A 25,861-nucleotide genomic window follows, 5' to 3' on the forward strand; every position below is an offset into this window, starting at 1 on the left:
CCAGATAGGAACATGCTTCTAGTAACCCAGAGAGGAACATGCTTCTAGTAACCCAGATAGGAACATGCTTCTAGTCACCCAGAGAGAAACATGCTTCTAGTCACCCAGAGAGGGACATGCTTCTAGTCACCCAGATAGGAACATGCTTCTAGTCACCCAGAGAGAAACATGCTTCTAGTCACCCAGAGAGGAACATGCTTCTAGTCACCCAGATAGGAACATGCTTCTAGTCACCCAGAGAGAAACATGCTTCTAGTCACCCAGATAGGAACATGCTTCTAGTCACCCAGATAGGAACATGCTTCTAGTAACCCAGAGAGGAACATGCTTCTAGTAACCCAGAGAGAGACATGCTTCTAGTCACCCAGAGAGGAACATGCTTCTAGTAACCCAGAGAGGGACATGCTTCTAGTCACCCAGAGAGGAACATGCTTCTAGTAACCCAGAGAGGAACATGCTTCTAGTCACCCAGAGAGGAACATGCTTCTAGTCACCCAGAGAGGAACATGCTTCTAGTAACCCAGAGAGGAACATACTTCTAGTCACCCAGAGAGGGACATGCTTCTAGTCACCCAGAGAGGAACATGCTTCTAGTAACCCAGAGAGGAACATGCTTCTAGTCACCCAGAGAGGGACATGCTTCTAGTCACCCAGAGAGGAACATGCTTCTAGTCACCCAGAGAGGGACATGCTTCTAGTCACCCAGAGAGGGACATGCTTCTAGTCACCCAGAGAGGGACATGCTTCTAGTCACCCAGAGAGGAACATGCTTCTAGTAACCCAGAGAGGAACATGCTTCTAGTCACCCAGAGAGGAACATGCTTCTAGTAACCCAGAGAGGAACATGCTTCTAGTCACCCAGAGAGGAACATGCTTCTAGTCACCCAGAGAGGAACATGCTTCTAGTCACCCAGAGAGGAACATGCTTCTAGTCACCCAGAGAGGGACATGCTTCTAGTCACCCAGAGAGGAACATGCTTCTAGTCACCCAGAGAGGGACATGCTTCTAGTCACCCAGAGAGGGACATGCTTCTAGTCACCCAGAGAGGGACATGCTTCTAGTCCCCCAGAGAGAGGCATGCTTCTAGTCACCCAGAGAGGAACATGCTTCTAGTCACCCAGAGAGGGACATGCTTCTAGTCACCCAGAGAGGAACATGCTTCTAGTCACCCAGAGAGGAACATGCTTCTAGTCACCCAGAGAGAAACATGCTTCTAGTCACCCAGAGAGAAACATGCTTCTAGTCACCCAGAGAGGAACATGCTTCTAGTCACCCAGAGAGAAACATGCTTCTAGTCACCTATAGAGGAACATGCTTCTAGTAACCCAGAGAGGAACATGCTTCTAGTCACCCAGAGAGAAACATGCCTCTAGTCACCCAGAGAGAAACATGCTTCTAGTCACCCAGAGAGGAAAATGCTTCTAGTCACCCAGAGAGGAAAATGCTTCTAGTCACCCAGAGAGAAACATGCTTCTAGTCACCCAGATAGGAACATGCTTCTAGTCACCCAGAGAGGAACATGCTTCTAGTCACCCAGATAGGAACATGCTTCTAGTCACCCAGATAGGAACATGCTTCTAGTCACCCAGAGAGAAACATGCTTCTAGTCACCCAGATAGGAACATGCTTCTAGTCACCCAGAGAGGAAAATGCTTCTAGTCACCCAGAGAGAAACATGCTTCTAGTCACCCAGATAGGAACATGCTTCTAGTCACCCAGAGAGGGACATGCTTCTAGTCACCCAGAGAGGAACATGCTTCTAGTCACCCAGAGAGGGACATGCTTCTAGTCACCCAGAGAGGGACATGCTTCTAGTCACCCAGAGAGGGACATGCTTCTAGTCACCCAGAGAGGAACATGCTTCTAGTAACCCAGAGAGGAACATGCTTCTAGTCACCCAGAGAGGAACATGCTTCTAGTAACCCAGAGAGGAACATGCTTCTAGTCACCCAGAGAGGAACATGCTTCTAGTCACCCAGAGAGGAACATGCTTCTAGTCACCCAGAGAGGAACATGCTTCTAGTCACCCAGAGAGGGACATGCTTCTAGTCACCCAGAGAGGAACATGCTTCTAGTCACCCAGAGAGGGACATGCTTCTAGTCACCCAGAGAGGAACATGCTTCTAGTCACCCAGAGAGAAACATGCTTCTAGTCACCTATAGAGGAACATGCTTCTAGTAACCCAGAGAGGAACATGCTTCTAGTCACCCAGAGAGAAACATGCCTCTAGTCACCCAGAGAGAAACATGCTTCTAGTCACCCAGAGAGGAAAATGCTTCTAGTCACCCAGAGAGGAAAATGCTTCTAGTCACCCAGAGAGAAACATGCTTCTAGTCACCCAGATAGGAACATGCTTCTAGTCACCCAGAGAGGAACATGCTTCTAGTCACCCAGATAGGAACATGCTTCTAGTCACCCAGATAGGAACATGCTTCTAGTCACCCAGAGAGAAACATGCTTCTAGTCACCCAGATAGGAACATGCTTCTAGTCACCCAGAGAGGAAAATGCTTCTAGTCACCCAGAGAGAAACATGCTTCTAGTCACCCAGATAGGAACATGCTTCTAGTCACCCAGAGAGGGACATGCTTCTAGTCACCCAGAGAGGAACATGCTTCTAGTCACCCAGAGAGGGACATGCTTCTAGTCACCCAGAGAGGGACATGCTTCTAGTCACCCAGAGAGGGACATGCTTCTAGTCACCCAGAGAGGAACATGCTTCTAGTAACCCAGAGAGGAACATGCTTCTAGTCACCCAGAGAGGAACATGCTTCTAGTAACCCAGAGAGGAACATGCTTCTAGTCACCCAGAGAGGAACATGCTTCTAGTCACCCAGAGAGGAACATGCTTCTAGTCACCCAGAGAGGAACATGCTTCTAGTCACCCAGAGAGGGACATGCTTCTAGTCACCCAGAGAGGAACATGCTTCTAGTCACCCAGAGAGGGACATGCTTCTAGTCACCCAGAGAGGGACATGCTTCTAGTCACCCAGAGAGGGACATGCTTCTAGTCACCCAGAGAGGGACATGCTTCTAGTCACCCAGAGAGGGGCATGCTTCTAGTCACCCAGAGAGGAACATGCTTCTAGTCACCCAAAGAGGAACATGCTTCTAGTCACCCAGAGAGGGACATGCTTCTAGTCACCCAGAGAGGAACATGCTTCTAGTCACCCAGAGAGGAACATGCTTCTAGTCACCCAGAGAGAAACATGCTTCTAGTCACCCAGAGAGAAACATGCTTCTAGTCACCCAGAGAGGAACATGCTTCTAGTCACCCAGAGAGAAACATGCTTCTAGTCACCTAGAGAGGAACATGCTTCTAGTAACCCAGAGAGGAACATGCTTCTAGTCACCCAGAGAGAAACATGCTTCTAGTCACCCAGAGAGGAAAATGCTTCTAGTCACCCAGAGAGGAAAATGCTTCTAGTCACCCAGAGAGAAACATGCTTCTAGTCACCCAGATAGGAACATGCTTCTAGTCACCCAGAGAGGAACATGCTTCTAGTCACCCAGGTAGGAACATGCTTCTAGTCACCCAGATAGGAACATGCTTCTAGTCACCCAGAGAGAAACATGCTTCTAGTCACCCAGATAGGAACATGCTTCTAGTCACCCAGAGAGGAAAATGCTTCTAGTCACCCAGAGAGAAACATGCTTCTAGTCACCCAGATAGGAACATGCTTCTAGTCACCTAGAGAGAAACATGCTTCTAGTCACCCAGATAGGAACATGCTTCTAGTCACCCAGAGAGAAACATGCTTCTAGTCACCCAGAGAGGAACATGCTTCTAGTCACCCAGATAGGAACATGCTTCTAGTCACCCAGAGAGAAACATGCTTCTAGTCACCCAGAGAGGAACATGCTTCTAGTCACCCAGATAGGAACATGCTTCTAGTCACCCAGAGAGAAACATGCTTCTAGTCACCCAGATAGGAACATGCTTCTAGTAACCCAGAGAGGAACATGCTTCTAGTAACCCAGATAGGAACATGCTTCTAGTCACCCAGAGAGAAACATGCTTCTAGTCACCCAGAGAGGGACATGCTTCTAGTCACCCAGATAGGAACATGCTTCTAGTCACCCAGAGAGAAACATGCTTCTAGTCACCCAGAGAGGAACATGCTTCTAGTCACCCAGATAGGAACATGCTTCTAGTCACCCAGAGAGAAACATGCTTCTAGTCACCCAGATAGGAACATGCTTCTAGTCACCCAGATAGGAACATGCTTCTAGTAACCCAGAGAGGAACATGCTTCTAGTAACCCAGAGAGGGACATGCTTCTAGTCACCCAGAGAGGAACATGCTTCTAGTAACCCAGAGAGGGACATGCTTCTAGTCACCCAGAGAGGAACATGCTTCTAGTAACCCAGAGAGGAACATGCTTCTAGTCACCCAGAGAGGGACATGCTTCTAGTCACCCAGAGAGGAACATGCTTCTAGTCACCCAGAGAGGGACATGCTTCTAGTCACCCAGAGAGGGACATGCTTCTAGTCACCCAGAGAGGGACATGCTTCTAGTCACCCAGAGAGGAACATGCTTCTAGTAACCCAGAGAGGAACATGCTTCTAGTCACCCAGAGAGGAACATGCTTCTAGTAACCCAGAGAGGAACATGCTTCTAGTCACCCAGAGAGGAACATGCTTCTAGTCACCCAGAGAGGAACATGCTTCTAGTCACCCAGAGAGGAACATGCTTCTAGTCACCCAGAGAGGGACATGCTTCTAGTCACCCAGAGAGGAACATGCTTCTAGTCACCCAGAGAGGGACATGCTTCTAGTCACCCAGAGAGGGACATGCTTCTAGTCACCCAGAGAGGGACATGCTTCTAGTCACCCAGAGAGGGACATGCTTCTAGTCACCCAGAGAGGAACATGCTTCTAGTCACCCAGAGAGGAACATGCTTCTAGTCACCCAGAGAGAAACATGCTTCTAGTCACCCAGAGAGAAACATGCTTCTAGTCACCCAGAGAGGAACATGCTTCTAGTCACCCAGAGAGAAACATGCTTCTAGTCACCTATAGAGGAACATGCTTCTAGTAACCCAGAGAGGAACATGCTTCTAGTCACCCAGAGAGAAACATGCCTCTAGTCACCCAGAGAGAAACATGCTTCTAGTCACCCAGAGAGGAAAATGCTTCTAGTCACCCAGAGAGGAAAATGCTTCTAGTCACCCAGAGAGAAACATGCTTCTAGTCACCCAGATAGGAACATGCTTCTAGTCACCCAGAGAGGAACATGCTTCTAGTCACCCAGATAGGAACATGCTTCTAGTCACCCAGATAGGAACATGCTTCTAGTCACCCAGAGAGAAACATGCTTCTAGTCACCCAGATAGGAACATGCTTCTAGTCACCCAGAGAGGAAAATGCTTCTAGTCACCCAGAGAGAAACATGCTTCTAGTCACCCAGATAGGAACATGCTTCTAGTCACCTAGAGAGAAACATGCTTCTAGTCACCCAGATAGGAACATGCTTCTAGTCACCCAGAGAGAAACATGCTTCTAGTCACCCAGAGAGGAACATGCTTCTAGTCACCCAGATAGGAACATGCTTCTAGTCACCCAGAGAGAAACATGCTTCTAGTCACCCAGAGAGGAACATGCTTCTAGTCACCCAGATAGGAACATGCTTCTAGTCACCCAGAGAGAAACATGCTTCTAGTCACCCAGATAGGAACATGCTTCTAGTCACCCAGATAGGAACATGCTTCTAGTCACCCAGAGAGGAACATGCTTCTAGTAACCCAGATAGGAACATGCTTCTAGTCACCCAGAGAGAAACATGCTTCTAGTCACCCAGAGAGGGACATGCTTCTAGTCACCCAGATAGGAACATGCTTCTAGTCACCCAGAGAGAAACATGCTTCTAGTCACCCAGAGAGGAACATGCTTCTAGTCACCCAGATAGGAACATGCTTCTAGTCACCCAGAGAGAAACATGCTTCTAGTCACCCAGATAGGAACATGCTTCTAGTCACCCAGATAGGAACATGCTTCTAGTAACCCAGAGAGGAACATGCTTCTAGTAACCCAGAGAGGGACATGCTTCTAGTCACCCAGAGCGAAACATGCTTCTAGTAACCCAGAGAGGGACATGCTTCTAGTCACCCAGAGAGGAACATGCTTCTAGTAACCCAGAGAGGAACATGCTTCTAGTCACCCAGAGAGGAACATGCTTCTAGTCACCCAGAGAGGAACATGCTTCTAGTAACCCAGAAAGGAACATACTTCTAGTCACCCAGAGAGGGACATGCTTCTAGTCACCCAGAGAGGAACATGCTTCTAGTAACCCAGAGAGGAACATGCTTCTAGTCACCCAGAGAGGGACATGCTTCTAGTCACCCAGAGAGGAACATGCCTCCGAGAGGAGAGTTAACATTCTTCTTCAAAGATGGAAATCTTTTCAGCAGTTAAGAAGCTTCATTGTTTTGTTAACGCTGCTGCAAATGAGTTAATATCCCGTTTAGTTCCATATTTCATGGTTTATTGTGTTCCTGAGAGCTCTGTGATGTCAGTGGAGATTAGGCAGACAGGAACATTGATATTTCCATCACATTACCATGTATGAAATGAGTCATTATTTTCTAATGTTTTCATTAACCTTTCACACTCAACGATTGGCGCCTGCAGCATACCAAACCGGAAAGCTATTCGTTGGGGACGCTATGTTACAGGTTAGTGCACCCTCAGGTCAGAGGCGAAAGACGGAGAGATATGCTCTTTGAATTTTAATTCGAGCTACCCTCTTTCATTGGAATGGGAGTTGTAATTTCACTTAGGGAACCTGAAAAGGAGCTATTTGATACTTTTATAAAATTAGTTTACATACGGAGATATTTGCATTGATTATATAACCAACAGATGAGCAAACATATCACATGACTATATAGGGGTGGCAGGTAGCCTAGTGGTTAAAGCATTGGGCCAGTAACCAAAAGGTTGCTAGATCAAATCCCTGAGCTGACTAGGTAAAAATCTGTCGTTCTGCCCCTGAACAAGGCAGTTAACCCACTGTTCCTAGGCCGTCATTGTAAATACGAATTTGTTCTTAACTGACTTGCCTAGTTAAATAAATAAAAATACAACATATGCTGGTATAGGTATGTCTTCTCACATGCAATTATCCTGTTGCATTTTGAAACACACATCTTACAATAAACTAGAGGTTCTAGACATGGTTGTAAATTACTGAACAATATTTACAATGACACTGAACTTTCTTTATCATAGTTACAGTATACAGCACCACACAGAAAACATGAGCACCCTCTGGGTCTCTACAGTGACTTCATCGTACATGTCCAAAAGCAAAAGAAGATTGCATCTATTTGCATCACTTACATATGCCAAGGTCACTGTAATTACCATGGATTTGGTGTTTCATTTCTAAACGAGAGTGTTTGTTAACTTTGTTCTTCATCCTTTCTTGTCTCCTCCGTTTAGATCAACGGTATCAATGTCGAAAACTGTAGTCACGAAGAAGTTGTGAGTATAATTTATTCAGCTTCTGCACAGACGTTGTCACATATAATATTTTCCCCCAGATTTAAAATGTAAATATTTTCCCTGTGATTCCGCAAAACGGAGAGATGCTTGGCCGCGTGAGCGGAGCTCTGTCATGTCATAAAGGAGACTCATTGAGTTTGTTTTGTTTTTTACTTGTCTGGACGGTGACAAATCGACAAGGAGTAGATTTCATCACACAAAGGCTGCACGGAAATTGAGCTCCTAGTTTAAGAGAGCTGTGATTCATCAGTCTCTCTCTCTCTCTCTCTCTCTCTCTCTCTCTCAACAGCTGTTCTCTTTTATTCACCTCCAGAACTTCTAAGCAATTTCACTTAAAAAATACTTAAAGCGTATAAAGCCAAGCTGTCTTAATAGTAACAGACTATAGCAAAAAGAGTAACAACTGATGTTGTTGGGAAGAAGTCGAATAAATTAATTGTAGACAATAGCTTATGGTAGTTTTATTATTGTATCACTCCTGCAATGTCATTGGAAAATATTTAATTTGGCCTGCTGCTAAAACCCCCCCCCCCCCCCAAAAAAGCGTATTTCTTGACTTGGCTCTGTCTGTGCCATACCAAGTGTAAATACCATCTACAAATCAGATAATGGGGTTGTCTGATCTCAGACACGGACAGGGTAATTACTTTCCATTGTTTGCTTGTATCTTGCTAGCTTGTCACCAGCAAATGAAAGGCTGTATTTGAAGATATAGTAGTGTATGTGATTACTGAAGAGACATCACTTCAGACGGGGTTAACTGCTGATTGCATATTCTGAATTTATTTCAAGTGTTGCGTCACGTCTGTGCTTAAGTGCTGTACAGTTACATGTACTTATAGGTGGCTATTTTTTATTCATCTGAAAGAAGAATTCTCTCTCTCGATCCCCCCCCCCACCCCAACCCCCCCCCTGGCAGGTTCATCTCCTGCGGACTGCTGGGGAGGAAGTCACCATCACTGTTCGGTACCTCAGGGAAGTTCCATCATTTTTAAAGCTACCATTGGGTAAGAGTTCTGAGTGGAAGCACCATTACCATTACATGTGCCATGTCGTATTCTGTACTGTAACTACGTGTTCAAAAAATGGAGAGGGAAGCTCAAGTGAAGCTGTCCGTTGGTTGACTGTCATCTGGTCATTTTTTTTGACTCAACCAATGGCCTGAAGTCATGTCCATAAGCTTTCCTTTGTCTTCCTGTGGCAGCTGATCTAACTGAGGGTTGCTGTTTTCTGTAGAGGATTGATTAGAACAGTAGCTGGGACTTCAGTGCCAAGCTAATGTCATATCAGAGACCTGCATTTGTCTCTGCTGGCCTCCCTGCCTGGCCTGCAGGAGACAGAATGTCAGCAGGCTGGTGTATTCTGTGGTTACATTGAATGTTTTTGGTCTGTTTTTAACAATGTGATAACGAGGTTGGCACATAATAGCTTGGTGTCCAAAATCCTAGCAGCCATATTGCTGGCGAACTAGGAACGACTACATAATGAGTCTGGAAATGGTCCTTTGAAGTTGTCGGCATGGTGAGTCAACAATGAAGCTGTTGAGCTTTATGCTGATTGGTTGGATGAGAGAGAGGAGCTTCATTAGACCTAGTATTATTCTTAGCTATGCTAATTCCCCACATGGTCCGAGTCCCAGGCTAAGGGACCAATGCTTTTGACAAGACATACTAGCACAAAAGGCCCTCTTTAAATTCTCTACTGCCTGGCCAAGGTGCTCTGATACCTGAGGTGCCCAGAGAGACAGCTGTGGTGCTCTGATACCTGAGGTGCCCAGAGAGACAGCTGTGGTGCTCTGATACCTGAGGTGCCCAGAGAGACAGCTGTGGTGCTCTGATACCTGAGGTGCTCAGAGAGACAGCCGTGGTGCTCTGATACCTGAGGTGCCCAGAGAGACAGCCGTGGTGCTCTGATACCTGAGGTGCCCAGAGAGACAGCTGTGGTGCTCTGATACCTGAGGTGCCCAGAGAGACAGCCGTGGTGCTCTGATACCTGAGGTGCCCAGAGAGACAGATGTGGTGCTCTGATACCTGAGGTGCCCAGAGAGACAGCTGTGGTGCTCTGATACCTGAGGTGCCCAGAGAGGCAGATGTGGTGCTCTGATACCTGAGGTGCCCAGAGAGACAGCCGTGGTGCTCTGATACCTGAGGTGCCCAGAGAGACAGCCGTGGTGCTCTGATACCTGAGGTGCCCAGAGAGACAGATGTGGTGCTCTGATACCTGAGGTGCCCAGAGAGACAGCCGTGGTGCTCTGATACCCGAGGTGCCCAGAGAGACAGATGTGGTGCTCTGATACCTGAGGTGCCCAGAGAGACAGCTGTGGTGCTCTGATACCTGAGGTGCCCAGAGAGGCAGCTGTGGTGCTCTGATACCTGAGGTGCCCAGAGAGACAGCCGTGGTGCTCTGATACCTGAGGTGCCCAGAGAGACAGCTGTGGTGCTCTGATACCTGAGGTGCCCAGAGAGACAGCTGTGGTGCTCTGATACCTGAGGTGCCCAGAGAGGCAGATGTGGTGCTCTGATACCTGAGGTGCCCAGAGAGACAGCTGTGGTGCTCTGATACCTGACGTACCCAGAGAGGCAGCTGTGGTGCTCTGATACCTGAGGTGGCCAGAGGCAGATGTGGTGCTCTGATACCTGAGGTGCCCAGAGAGACAGCTGTGGTGCTCTGATACCTGAGGTGCCCAGAGAGGCAGCTGTGGTGCTCTGATACCTGAGGTGCCCAGAGAGGCAGCTGTGGTGCTCTGATACCTGACGTACCCAGAGAGGCAGCTGTGGTGCTCTGATACCTGAGGTGCCCAGAGAGGCAGCTGTGGTGCTCTGATACCTGAGGTACCCAGAGAGGCAGCTGTGGTGCTCTGATACCTGACGTACCCAGAGAGGCAGCTGTGGTGCTCTGATACCTGAGGTGCCCAGAGAGGCAGATGTGGTGCTCTGATACCTGAGGTACCCAGAGAGGCAGCCGTGGTGCTCTGATACCTGAGGTGCCAGGAGAGGCAGCCGTGGTGCTCTGATACCTGAGGTGCCCAGAGAGACAGCTGTGGTGCTCTGATACCTGAGGTGCCCAGAGAGGCAGCTGTGGTGCTCTGATACCTGAGGTGCCCAGAGAGGCAGCTGTGGTGCTCTGATACCTGACGTACCCAGAGAGGCAGCTGTGGTGCTCTGATACCTGAGGTGCCCAGAGAGGCAGCTGTGGTGCTCTGATACCTGAGGTACCCAGAGAGGCAGCTGTGGTGCTCTGATACCTGAGGTACCCAGAGAGACAGCTGTGGTGCTCTGATACCTGACGTACCCAGAGAGGCAGCTGTGGTGCTCTGATACCTGAGGTACCCAGAGAGGCAGCTGTGGTGCTCTGATACCTGACGTACCCAGAGAGACAGCTGTGGTGCTCTGATACCTGAGGTGCCCAGAGAGGCAGCTGTGGTGCTCTGATACCTGAGGTGCCCAGAGAGACAGCTGTGGTGCTCTGATACCTGACGTACCCAGAGAGGCAGCTGTGGTGCTCTGATACCTGAGGTACCCAGAGAGGCAGCTGTGGTGCTCTGATACCTGACGTACCCAGAGAGACAGCTGTGGTGCTCTGATACCTGAGATGCCCAGAGAGGCAGCTGTGGTGCTCTGATACCTGAGGTGCCCAGAGAGGCAGCCGTGGTGCTCTGATACCTGAGGTGCCCAGAGAGGCAGCCGTGGTGCTCTGATACCTGAGGTGCCCAGAGAGACAGATGTGGTGCTCTGATACCTGAGGTGCCCAGAGAGACAGCTGTGGTGCTGTGATTCCTGAGGTGCCCAGAGAGACAGCTGTGGTGCTCTGATACCTGAGGTGCCCAGAGAGGCAGCCGTGGTGTTCTGATACCTGAGGTGCCCAGAGAGACAGATGTGGTGCTCTGATACCTGAGGTGCCCAGAGAGACAGCTGTGGTGCTCTGATACCTGAGGTGCCCAGAGAGACAGATGTGGTGCTCTGATACCTGACGTACCCAGAGAGACAGATGTGGTGCTCTGATACCTGAGGTGCCCAGAGAGGCAGCCATGGTGCTCTGATACCTGAGGTGCCCAGAGAGACAGATGTGGTGCTCTGATACCTGAGGTGCCCAGAGAGACAGCTGTGGTGCTCTGATACCTGAGGTGCCCAGAGAGACAGCCGTGGTGCTCTGATACCTGAGATGCCCAGAGAGACAGATGTGGTGCTCTGATACCTGAGGTGCCCAGAGAGACAGCTGTGGTGCTCTGATACCTGAGGTGCCCAGAGAGACAGATGTGGTGCTCTGATACCTGACGTACCCAGAGAGACAGATGTGGTGCTCTGATACCTGAGGTGCCCAGAGAGGCAGCCGTGGTGCTCTGATACCTGAGGTGCCCAGAGAGACAGATGTGGTGCTCTGATACCTGAGGTGCCCAGAGAGACAGCTGTGGTGCTCTGATACCTGAGGTGCCCAGAGAGACAGATGTGGTGCTCTGATACCTGAAGTACCCAGAGAGGCAGCTGTGGTGCTCTGATACCTGAGGTACCCAGAGAGGCAGATGTGGTGCTCTGATACCTGAGGTGCCCAGAGAGACAGCTGTGGTGCTCTGATACCTGAGGTGCCCAGAGAGACAGATGTGGTGCTCTGATACCTGACGTACCCAGAGAGGCAGCTGTGGTGCTCTGATACCTGAGGTACCCAGAGAGGCAGATGTGGTGCTCTGATACCTGACGTACCCAGAGAGGCAGCTGTGGTGCTCTGATACCTGAGGTGCCCAGAGAGGCAGCTGTGGTGCTCTGATACCTGACGTACCCAGAGAGGCAGCTGTGGTGCTCTGATACCTGAGGTGCCCAGAGAGGCAGCTGTGGTGCTCTGATACCTGAGGTACCCAGAGAGGCAGCTGTGGTGCTCTGATACCTGAGGTACCCAGAGAGACAGCTGTGGTGCTCTGATACCTGACGTACCCAGAGAGGCAGCTGTGGTGCTCTGATACCTGAGGTACCCAGAGAGGCAGCTGTGGTGCTCTGATACCTGACGTACCCAGAGAGACAGCTGTGGTGCTCTGATACCTGAGGTGCCCAGAGAGGCAGCTGTGGTGCTCTGATACCTGAGGTGCCCAGAGAGACAGCTGTGGTGCTCTGATACCTGACGTACCCAGAGAGGCAGCTGTGGTGCTCTGATACCTGAGGTACCCAGAGAGGCAGCTGTGGTGCTCTGATACCTGACGTACCCAGAGAGACAGCTGTGGTGCTCTGATACCTGAGGTGCCCAGAGAGGCAGCTGTGGTGCTCTGATACCTGAGGTGCCCAGAGAGGCAGCCGTGGTGCTCTGATACCTGAGGTGCCCAGAGAGGCAGCCGTGGTGCTCTGATACCTGAGGTGCCCAGAGAGACAGATGTGGTGCTCTGATACCTGAGGTGCCCAGAGAGACAGCTGTGGTGCTGTGATTCCTGAGGTGCCCAGAGAGACACCTGTGGTGCTCTGATACCTGAGGTGCCCAGAGAGGCAGCCGTGGTGCTCTGATACCTGAGGTGCCCAGAGAGACAGATGTGGTGCTCTGATACCTGAGGTGCCCAGAGAGACAGCTGTGGTGCTCTGATACCTGAGGTGCCCAGAGAGACAGATGTGGTGCTCTGATACCTGACGTACCCAGAGAGACAGATGTGGTGCTCTGATACCTGAGGTGCCCAGAGAGGCAGCCATGGTGCTCTGATACCTGAGGTGCCCAGAGAGACAGATGTGGTGCTCTGATACCTGAGGTGCCCAGAGAGACAGCTGTGGTGCTCTGATACCTGAGGTGCCCAGAGAGACAGCCGTGGTGCTCTGATACCTGAGATGCCCAGAGAGACAGATGTGGTGCTCTGATACCTGAGGTGCCCAGAGAGACAGCTGTGGTGCTCTGATACCTGAGGTGCCCAGAGAGACAGATGTGGTGCTCTGATACCTGACGTACCCAGAGAGACAGATGTGGTGCTCTGATACCTGAGGTGCCCAGAGAGGCAGCCGTGGTGCTCTGATACCTGAGGTGCCCAGAGAGACAGATGTGGTGCTCTAATACCTGAGGTGCCCAGAGAGACAGCTGTGGTGCTCTGATACCTGAGGTGCCCAGAGAGACAGATGTGGTGCTCTGATACCTGAAGTACCCAGAGAGGCAGCTGTGGTGCTCTGATACCTGAGGTACCCAGAGAGGCAGATGTGGTGCTCTGATACCTGAGGTGCCCAGAGAGACAGCTGTGGTGCTCTGATACCTGAGGTGCCCAGAGAGACAGATGTGGTGCTCTGATACCTGACGTACCCAGAGAGGCAGCTGTGGTGCTCTGATACCTGAGGTACCCAGAGAGGCAGATGTGGTGCTCTGATACCTGACGTACCCAGAGAGGCAGCTGTGGTGCTCTGATACCTGAGGTACCCAGAGAGGCAGATGTGGTGCTCTGATACCTGACGTACCCAGAGAGACAGATGTGGTGCTCTGATACCTGAGGTGCCCAGAGAGGCAGATGTGGTGCTCTGATACCTGAGGTACCCAGAGAGGCAGCTGTGGTGCTCTGATACCTGAGGTACCCAGAGAGGCAGATGTGGTGCTCTGATACCTGACGTACCCAGAGAGACAGATGTGGTGCTCTGATACCTGAGGTGCCCAGAGAGGCAGATGTAGTGTTTGGTCGCTGCTTGTGGGTTTTTTAGTTTTTGTTTGTAATCTTGTCTGTTGATTCTGTTTACTGTGGCACCACCATTTCACTTAATCACTTTCTGAGTGTATGTACTTGTGCCTGGAGAATAAAGGTGAGGCTGATTCTGAGGCTGATTCTGAGGCTGATTCTGTGACTGAGGCTGGTTTTGTGACTGAGGCTAGTTTTGTGACTGAGGCTGATTTTGTGACTGAGGCTGATTTTGTGACTGAGGCTGGTTCTGAGGCTGATTCTTATTCTGAGGCTGATCACATGAAGTATTTCATGTTTCAACGATATAACATTTGCTCTCATGGTTTCCAGGCTCTCCTGTACCATCCGCTGGTCAAAGTAGCAGAGTCTCTTCACCACTATTTGACAGTGGTTTACATTTAAATGGGAATTCTAGCAACACAGTAAGTAAACCTTAATTGAAATTGCATAGTTTTTCTTACATTAAATGTTCTTGTGAATCCGGTATCATGCATTAATTTCACACTAATACACAGTGACAATTTTAGAAAGCTCCCAATACCTGGTTTGAGGATTTGATGTCTGGTTTAGACTAAGGGAGGAGGCGAGGATGTAAGTTGACAGGTGTAAGGAATCCTACAGTGACCCCCCCCCCCCCCCCCCCACATAGTAAGATTAAAGCACAATGCTTGAAATAAACAAAGCATTACTACGACCATACTCAGCTTACTTGGCAGTGAGCCAATGAGGGCGATGGCAGCAAGTCAGAGTGAGCTTAGCATCACATTAGTGACATTAGTGCCTTCCTCAGCCCTGAAGTACTGTTGCCCCTTTGTTCATAACAGCTCCAAGTTCTGTAGTAGTTGTGGGTATGACAGACTACTTTAGAGTACATGATACTGTTGGAAACCTCATATGGAATCCCAGAGAAGATAGGTATCCTACATGTACATTCAACTGTACATCCCATCATATATAAATACACAGTGTGTGTACAGTTGAAGTCGGAAGTTTACATACACCGTAGCCAAATACATTAGAACTCAGTTTTTCACAATTCCTGACATTTAATCCTAGTATAAATTCCCTGTCTTAGGTCAGTTAGGATCACCACTTTATTGTAAAAATGTGAAATGTCAGAATAATAGTAGAGAGAATTATTTATTTCAGCTTAAATTTCTTTCATCACATTCCCAGTGGGTCAGAAGTTTGCATACACTCAATTAGTATTTGATAGCATTGCCTTTAAATTGTTTAACTTGGGTCAAACGTTTTGGGTAGCCTTCCACAAGCTTCCCACAGTACGTTGGGTGAATTTTGGCCCAATCCTCCTGACAGAGCTGGTGTAACTGAGTCAGGTTTGTAGGCCTCCTTGCTCGCACACACTTTATCAGTTCTGCCCACAAATTTTCTATAGGATTGAGTTCAATGCTTTGTGATGGCCACTCCAATACCTTGACTTTGTTGTCCTTAAGCCATTTTGCCACAACTTTGGAAGTATGCTTGGGGTCATTGTCCATTTGGAAGACCCATTTGCGACCAAGCTTTAACTTCCTGACTGATGTCTTGAGATGTTGCTTCAATATGTCCACATCATTTTCCTCCCTCATGATGCCATCTATTTTGTGAAGTGCACCAGTCCCTCCTGCAGCAAAGCACCCCCACAACATGATGCTGCCACCCCCGTGCTTCACGGTTGGGATGGTGTTCTTCGGCTTGCAAGCATCCCCCTTTTTCCTCCAAACATAACGATGGTCATTATGGCCAAACAGTTCTATTATTGTTTCATCAGACCAGAGGATATTTCTCCAGAAAGTACGATCTTTGTCCCCATGTGCAGTTGCAAACCGTAATCTGGCTTTTTTATGGCGGTTTTGGAGCAGTGGCTTCTTTTTTGCTGAGTGGCCTTTCAGGTTGTGTTGATATAGGACTTGTTTTAGTGTATATATAGATACTTTTGTACCTGTTTCCTCCGGCATCTTCACAAGGTCCTTTGCTGGTCTTGATCTCCGGACCTGACAGGGATTAAAGCTGCCCCCGAGGTGGCGTAGTGCCCAGGAGGAGGTCAATGGTGCAGTCTTAGGTTCGATGCAGAGGAAGAGATGTGGCGCGACCCTTGTTAAAAACCTGAGAGATCTGAGGCTTTTCCCAAGCCCACAGGAGGACGCCCAGGGGCAGGCTGCGCCGCCTTGAGACAATTTGCATGACATAACGAGCTCCAACCCAGGATAGAACCCGTAGCCCAGTTGATCAGGGGCATGTGCCTCCAGGAGCCATGATAATCCCAAAACCACAGTTACATGAGGAGACTCACAGTGGTTACCTGACACTCACAGGTTGATGGGAACCGTACTGTGAGTGACCCTGTCAATAGAGCATCCGTCCAGTGCTATGGCGGCCATGGGAATGGAGAGGTGTTGTGTGGAGATGCCCAGCTCCGACACTAGGGTATCGTCCATAAAGCTTCCGTCGGCCCCAGAGTCCATGAGCACCTGAAGAGATTTGGTGGATATGTAATGTCCTGAAGTACCACAATACAGACAACTTTTGGAGCTCGGTCTGCGTAAACATTCCTCAGCAGCCAATCTAGCCCTGCCCAGTTGTATGGGCTCCGGAGGAGGTGAGTTGACAGTCCTCGATGATTCCAGAGGGAACTTGTGTGACCGGATTCTCTCGGGAATGCAGGCATACGGAACTTCCGGGATTCTTCGGGGGGGAAGGGGAACCTGTGCACGAGCTTGTGTGGCCGGGAACAGACCTCCCCTCCCTGCTGCGTTCCCGTAACCGCCCATCGATCCTTTTGGTCAAGGCTATGAGGGAGTCGAGGTCATGGCATTCCGCCAAGGTATGGAATCCCTCCACAAGGTTATGCGGTAACTCCTCGTGTCTTCCAATGGTGGCTCCTTGGAGGGAGACAGTGTTGCGGAGTTGGTCCGAGTCTGCTGGGTCAGTCATGGCCAGTTCGTACTATCACGACTCAGGATATGACACAGATGCAGACACAGGAGGCGGATAGTTCGATTGTCAGAATGTTTATTATAACAAAGGGGCAGGCAAAGGGCAGGTCTAGGGCAGGCAGAGGTTCGTAATCCAGGTCAGAGTCAATCAGGGACAGAACGGCAGGCGGGCTCAGGGTCAGGACAGGCAGAAAGGTCAAAACCAAGAAGACTAGAAAACTTACCTTGAGAACAGGAGAAAACAGGAAACACGCTGGTAAAACCTGACAAAACAAGACGAACTGGCAACAGACAAACAGAAAACGCAGGTATAAATACACAGGGAATAATGGGGAAAAATAGGAGACCCCTGGTGTGGGTGTGGGGGGGGGGGGGAGACATGCACAAGACAAGTGAAACAGATCAGGGTGTGCCTGCCAGCAATAACATCTGCTAGTAGGTGGAACCTGAGCGTAGTATTGAAACCCGAGACTGTTGGTACATTATACACAAAGATTTAGCTGCTTAAATATCTTTATGTAAATATACACAGTACATGTAAATCATTATCTAAGGGAAATGCAGCATTGCTTTGCCAAATCCTTGTCTTGCAGCTAGATTGAGCCTGATTTACCATCCTACATCACAGTTATCTGAATGCCCTAAAACACAGTCTTTTGCCAGCATACACATTTCATTCCATGCAGATGAACATTCTTATAAAGGCCAGCTACATATTCACGTTTTGTTAACCGCAGTATGGATGCCTGACTGAACATACTTTAAAAAAAAATATCAACGAGTGCAGCTGATTCAATTCACAAAAATACTTCATTCCCTGATAGTCTTTGAACATTAAATATTTGGCATGAGCAGGCTGGATTTTAGAAGGAGATTTAGCCCAGCATCTGTTCAGTCTGTTGTTATATTCAGTAACAGCTAGACAATCCTGGAGCTAATCCTGGGTTATCACAATGGGTTAGCTGACTGGGTTATCACAATGGGTCAGCTGGCTGGGTTATCATAATGGGTCAGCTGGCTGGGTTATCACAATGGGTCAGCTGACTGGGTTATCACAATGGGTCAGCTAGCTGGGTTATCACAATGGGTCAGCTAGCTGGGTTATCACAATGGGTCAGCTGACTGGGTTATCACAATGGGTCAGCTAGCTGGGTTATCACAATGGGTCAGCTGGTTGGGTTTTCACAATGGGTCAGCTGACTGGGTTATCACAATGGGTCAGCTGGCTGGGTTATCATAATGGGTCAGCTGGCTGGGTTATCATAATGGGTCAGCTGGCTGGGTTATCACAATGGGTCAGCTGACTGGGTTATCACAATGGGTCAGCTGGCTGGGTTATCATAATGGGTCAGCTGGCTGGGTTATCATAATGGGTCAGCTGGCTGGGTTATCATAATGGGTCAGCTGGCTGGGTTATCACAATGGGTCAGCTGGCTGGGTTATCATAATGGGTCAGCTGGCTGGGTTATCATAATGGGTCAGCTGGCTGGGTTATCATAATGGGTCAGCTAGCTGGGTTATCACAATGGGTCAGCTAGCTGGGTTATCACAATGGGTCAGCTGGCTGGGTTATCATAATGGGTCAGCTGGCTGGGTTATCACAATGGGTCAGCTGGCTGGGTTATCATAATGGGTCAGCTGGCTGGGTTATCATAATGGGTCAGCTAGCTGGGTTATCACAATGGGTCAGCTAGCTGGGTTATCACAATGGGTCAGCTGGCTGGGTTATCATAATGGGTCAGCTGGCTGGGTTATCACAATGGGTCAGCTAGCTGGGTTATCATAATGGGTCAGCTGACTGGGTTATCATAATGGGTCAGCTGGCTGGGTTATCATAATGGGTCAGCTAGCTGGGTTATCATAATGGGTCAGCTGGCTGGGTTATCATAATGGGTCAGCTGGCTGGGTTATCATAATGGGTCAGCTGGCTGGGTTATCATAATGGGTCAGCTGGCTGGGTTATCATAATGGGTCAGCTGGCTGGGTTATCATAATGGGTCAGCTGGCTGGGTTATCATAATGGGTCAGCTGGCTGGGTTATCATAATGGGTCAGCTGGCTGGGTTATCACAATGGGTCAACTGGCTGGGTTCTCTACAGTAAATTCTGAGGTTGGAGGGCAGGTGGCTGACAAACACGCTTAGCTGGCCAGTTTCCTCAAACACACACACACACACACACACACACACACACACACACACACACACACACACACACACACACACACACACACACACACACACACACACACACACACACACACACACAAAAAAATACTCTCCCGAGTTGAAAAACATGTAATAGGAAAAGCTGCCTTGAAGCCACAACAAACTGCTCACGTCACGTTGGATCACTGGATTGTACAGTATCAGGAGTGTTCAATTATGCATCCTCTGGTGTGTTTCATAGTGAGGAAGCAGGACATAGATGACATGTTTTAGCTTGTTTGGTTTCTTCTGTACACTGATATAATAGCAGTCAACAACCGTGCACCATGTAGACTAGATACTGAAACCCATGGCGGAGTGGCCTTTTTGACCTCGTTCTCCTTGCAACTGATGGATGTAGCTGAAACTGCTGGGTGAAAAATGCTGCTCTGTAATTGCTTAGTTCACACACAAAAACAATGATTATCCCAGACAGTTTTCCCCCTTCCTTTAGCATTCTTGTTTTCATGCCTGCAGGTGATTTATAATTCTCTAAGCTTGTCATCTCTTCTAGGTGCCGTCAGCATTGAAATGATTGACATTGTTTTCCTTTCATATCCTCCCAGGAGGTCTTCCTATTGATTAATTTACATGCCTCTAAAATAATGACACTTTGGTAAAAAAAAATTCGCCTCCGAAATATCACAAGCTATAGAAGAGGGAATTCTACGAAGGACAAGCGTGGCAGCTTAGCTTTTGTTTCCCACGATCCTAGGTGTAAGCAAAGACCTTGTCCCTCTAGTCCGCGTTGACGTGCAGATAGTATTACATTTCTTGTCATCTCTACCACTCAACTTTCAAAGTATAGTCGAGTGTAATTATTGAGCGTCTCTACATAAATTGAACAAGGGAGAATCGTTCGCTGTGGAAAGTAGCCATGATTGGATATAGCCTTAGGTCAGAGGGAAAGCTAATTATTTGTTCAAGAATATGTGCCAGGTACTATGATTGGCAAATGGGTAAATGCCATTGTGAAATCCCAGGACATTGTAAGTTAAATATGTGCTCACTAGGTTACCATAAGTGATCATTAATCACTAATAATGAATAGTTTATCCAGTAAGTAAACAAGGATATCATCCTTTTGTGTGCAAAATGGACTGAAAGTAAGACGTTGTTTTTAGAATTCCCTTTGAATGCACAATGATCAAAGTGACCTAGCCAGTGAATGAGAGGAGACCCTCACTGCTTTCTTCATTTGACTCACGTAGGCTCCATCCTCGCCCTCCAAACCCTCGGCTAATGAACCAAAGTACGAGAAGCGCTGGCTGGATGCAGTGTCCCTACCCTTGTTGATGGCCCGAGTCTCCAGATACAAAGCCGTAACGGCTAAATTAAGGTAAGGTAATCCTGTGTGATGTAATTCACCTCTGAGGCGCACAGTTCACCCAGCGCTGCTGTTGGTTTTACAAGCACTTTTCATTTAGGTGGGAGGGTGTTCACTCCAATATCTATCCCCATGCATGCAAGGTCATCGCTGCAGGAGGGCCCAGACAATGAAGCATGATAGGAAGGTTTAACTTTAACACATTGAATTGGTTCTTCTAGAGATATAAACGACATCAAATGAATCCAGGAAACCCCAACAAATGTTATTTTCCTTCCTTTTTTTGCTAGTTAATCAATCAAATTCAATAAAGCCCTTTTTTACATCAGCCAATGTCACAAAGTGCTATTCAGAAACCCAGCCTAAAACCCCAAACAGCAAGCAATGCATATGTAGAAGCACTGTGGCTAGGAAAAACTCCCTAGAAAGGCAGGAACCTAGGAAGTGATGTAAGAGATATGGCAGTCCTCTAGAGCCCCAATGGAGCTGTTATTTTAGAAATAAACAAAGTAGTAATCAATGCATATCTTTGTTACTTATAACTCAAATATATTATCGCTGTTAGTCACAACCTGATACCAAATGATGCATTATGGTGCTTGATTCTGTGAATTCTAAATAAAACTAAAAAATATATGAAAAGAGTGAAAGTGCTCTTTAAACATTTTTGAAAATATTATTAATGAAGACAATATTGAGTGGACATATTTTATAAGAAGTAATTATCTGGCACTCAAAAATAATATATGAAGGAACTGCTTCAGCATATTAATAGGAAGATTTATAATAACCACAAGACAGGCTGATGCCCTCAATTTCTTGATTAAAGATATTCCATTTGATGAGTTCTATCTAATTAAGGATGAGACCTTATTAGTGTTATTGGAGTTGACAACATGGCACTAACTAACTTTGAATAAAGTTTTTACCAGGATGTGTATGTAAACATGAATCATCTGTGAACAAGATCTTTCTTTCTCTCTACATCATTATCCCCACTAATAACGTTATTATCCTCACCATTTTTGTCATTATGTCCACCATCTACGTCATTATCCCCACCATCTACGTCATTATGACCACCATCTACATCATTACCCCGCCATCTACGTCATTATGCCCACCATGTACGTCATTATGCCCACCATCTACGTCATTATGCCCACCATCTACGTCATTATCCCCACCATCTACATCATTATCCCCACCATCTACATCATTATGCCCACCATCTACGTCATTACCTCGCCATCTACGTCATTATGCCCACCATGTACGTCATTATGCCCGCCATCTACGTCATTATGCCCACCATGTACGTCATTATGCCCACCATCTACGTCATTATGCCCACCATCTACGTCATTATCCCCACCATCTACATCATTATCCCCACCATCTACATCATTATCCCCACCATCTACATCATTATGCCCACCATCTACGTCATTATCCCCACCATCTACATCATTATGCCCACCATCTACATCATTATCCCCACCATCTACATCATTATCCCCACCATCTACATCATTATCCCCACCATCTACGTCATTATGTCCACCATCTACGTCATTATGTCCACCATCTACTTCATTATCCCCACCATCTACGTCATTATGTCCACCATCTACTTCATTATGCCTACCATCTACATCATTATGTCAACCATCTACGTCATCATGCCCACCATCTACGTCATTATGCCCACCATCTACGTCAGTATCCCCGCCACCTACGTCATTATGCCCACCATCTACATCATTATCCCCACTAATAACGTTATTATCCTCACCATTTTTGTCATTATGTCCACCATCTACGTCATTCTCCCCACCATCTACGTCATTATGCCCACTATCTACGTCATTATCCCCACCATCTACATCATTATCCCCACCATCTACGTCGTTATGCCCACCATCTACATCGTTATCCCCACCACCTATGTCATTATCCCCACCACCTATGTCATTATGCCCACCATCTACATCATTATCCCCACCATCTACATCATTATGCCCACCATCTACATCATTATGCCCACCATCTACATCATTATGCCCACCATCTACGTCATTATGTCAACCATCTACATCATTATCCCCACCATCTACGTCATTATCCCCACCATCTACATCATTATGCCCACCATCTACATCATTATGCCCACCATCTACATCATTATGCCCACCATCTACGTCATTATGTCAACCATCTACTTCATTATCCCCACCATCTACATCATTATGCCCACCATCTACATCATTATGCCCACCATCTACATCATTATGCCCACCATCTACATCATTATGCCCACCATCTACGTCATTATCCCCACCATCTACATCATTATGTCAACCATCTACTTCATTATCCCCACCATCTACATTATTATGCTCAACATCTACGTAATTATGTCCACCATCTACTTCATTAAACCTACCATCTACGTCATTATCCCCACCATATACGTCATTATCCCCACCATCTACATCATTATCCCCACCATCTACGTCATTATCCCCACCATCTACGTCATTATCCCCACCATCTTCGTCATTATCCCCATCATCTACGTCATTATCCCCACCATCTACGTCATTATCCCCACCATCTACGTCATTATCCCCACCATCTCCGTCATTATGCCCACCATCTACATCATTATCCCCAAAATCTACATTACCAGTCAAAAGTTGACAAACCTACTCATTCAGTTTTTTTTTCGTTTTTTTTTCTCTCTTTATTTTTACTATTTTCTACATTTTAGAATAATAGTGAAGACATTACAGATGCTGAAGTTGAGTACAGATCTCTCACATTACAGATGCTGAAGTTGAGTACAGATCTCTCACATTACAGATGCTGAAGTTGAGTACAGATCTCTCACATTACAGATGCTGAAGTTGAGTACAGATCTCTCACATTACAAATGCTGAAGTTGAGTACAGATCTCTCACATTACAGATGCTGAAGTTGAGTGCAGATCTCTCACATTACAGATGCTGAAGTTGAGTACAGATATCTCACATTATAGATGCTAAAGTTGAGTACAGATCTCTCACATTACAGATGCTGAAGTTGAGTACAGATCTCTCACATTACAGATGCTGAAGTTGAGTACAGATCTCTCACATTACAAATGCTGAAGTTGAGTACAGATCTCTCACATTACAGATGCTGAAGTTGAGTGCAGATCTCTCACATTACAGATGCTGAAGTTGAGTACAGATCTCTCACATTACAGATGCTGAAGTTGAGTACAGATCTCTCACATTACAGATGCTGAAGTTGAGTACAGATCTCTCACATTACAAATGCTGAAGTTGAGTACAGATCTCTCACATTACAGATGCTGAAGTTGAGTGCAGATCTCTCACATTACAGATGCTGAAGTTGAGTACAGATATCTCACATTATAGATGCTAAAGTTGAGTACAGATCTCTCACATTACAGATGCTGAAGTTGAGTACAGATCTCTCACATTACAGATGCTGAAGTTGAGTACAGATCTCTCACATTACAGATGCTGAAGTTGAGTACAGATCTCTCACATTACAAATGCTGAAGTTGAGTACAGATCTCTCACATTACAGATGCTGAAGTTGAGTGCAGATCTCTCACATTACAGATGCTGAAGTTGAGTACAGATCTCTCACATTACAGATGCTGAAGTTGAGTACAGATCTCTCACATTACAGATGCTGAAGTTGAGTACAGATCTCTCACATTACAGATGCTGAAGTTGAGTGCAGATCTCTCACATTACAGATGCTGAAGTTGAGTACAGATCTCTCACATTACAGATGCTGAAGTTGAGTACAGATCTCTCACATTACAGATGCTGAAGTTGAGTGCCCTACGGCGTGGTTCTATTTCTATCTCCATGACTAGTAAACATATTATCCACACTCTGCTGTTCCTGGACACACTCTTAGAAGAAAATGTGATATATAGAACCTAAAAGGGTTCTCTCTATGGGAGCACATTTTGAAGAACCCCTTTTGGTTCCAGGTAGAACCCTTTTGGTAAGTGTTCTACCTGGAACCAAAAGGGTTCCTATCGACACCATAACGGGTTCAACCTGGAACCAAACAGGGTTTTCTCCTATGGGGACTGCTGACAAAAATGTTTTCGAAGAGTGTACAATGTACTGTAATATGACAGCTTCCTCTCAGATTAGTATCACAGCTATCCCTCTTCTTCTTCTTGGATTAGTATCACAGCTATCCCTCTTCTTCTTCTTAGATTAGTCTCACAGCTATCCCTCTTCTTCCCCTTAGATTAGTATCACAGCTATCCCTCTTCTTCCTCTTAGATTAGTATCACAGCTATCCCTCTTCTTCTTCTTGGATTAGTATCACAGCTATCCCTCTTCTTCTTCTTAGATTAGTCTCACAGCTATCCCTCTTCTTCTTCTTAGATTAGTATCACAGCTATCCCTCTTCTTCCCCTTAGATTAGTATCACAGCTATCCCTCTTCTTCTTCTTAGATTAGTCGCACAGCTATCCCTCTTCTTCCCCTTAGATTAGTATCACAGCTATCCCTCTTCTTCTTCTTGGATTAGTATCACAGCTATCCCTCTTCTTCTTCTTGGATTAGTATCACAGCTATCCCTCTTCTTCTTCTTAGATTAGTATCACAGCTATCCCTCTTCTTCCCCTTAGATTAGTATCACAGCTATCCCTCTTCTTCTTCTTGGATTAGTATCACAGCTATCCCTCTTCTTCTTCTTAGATTAGTCTCACAGCTATCCCTCTTCTTCCTCTTGGATTTGTATCACAGCTATCCCTCAACTTGGATTAGTATTACAGCAACCATGTTCTTCCTCTTGGATTAATTTCACATCTATCCATCTTCTTCTTGGATTAGTATCACAGCTATCCTTATTTTTCTTCTTCTTGGATTGGTATCACAGCTATCCTTCTTGGATTAGTGTCACAACTATCCCTCTTCTTCTTCTTAGATTAGTCGCACAGCTATCCCTCTTCTTCTTCTTGGATTAGTATCACAGCTATCCCTCTTCTTCTTCTTAGATTAGTCGCACAGCTATCCCTCTTCTTCTTCTTGGATTAGTATCACAGCTATCCCTCTTCTTCTTCTTGGATTAGTATCACAGCTATCCCTCTTCTTCTTCTTGGATTAGTATCACAGCTATCCCTCTTCTTCTTCTTAGATTAGTCTCACAGCTATCCTTCTTCTTCTTCTTAGATTAGTCTCACAGCTATCCCTCTTCTTCTTCTTAGATTAGTCTCAC

General features: G+C 47.0%; 1 protein-coding gene across 1 annotated transcript in view; it reads left to right on the forward strand.

Moving 5' to 3' along the window:
- Positions 1–25,861, forward strand: part of sntg2 (syntrophin, gamma 2) — a 130,124-nt gene that overhangs the window by 53,591 nt on the left and 50,672 nt on the right. Inside the window, exons 6-10 of the mRNA XM_039008802.1 lie at positions 6,633–6,676; positions 7,446–7,487; positions 8,428–8,515; positions 14,461–14,552; positions 20,484–20,611. Of these exons, the coding sequence (XP_038864730.1) occupies positions 6,633–6,676; positions 7,446–7,487; positions 8,428–8,515; positions 14,461–14,552; positions 20,484–20,611 (394 nt within the window). The remainder of the gene's footprint in view (positions 1–6,632; positions 6,677–7,445; positions 7,488–8,427; positions 8,516–14,460; positions 14,553–20,483; positions 20,612–25,861) is intronic.

Source organism: Salvelinus namaycush, chromosome 15, assembly GCF_016432855.1.
Source record: "Salvelinus namaycush isolate Seneca chromosome 15, SaNama_1.0, whole genome shotgun sequence".
NCBI lineage: Eukaryota > Metazoa > Chordata > Actinopteri > Salmoniformes > Salmonidae > Salvelinus > Salvelinus namaycush.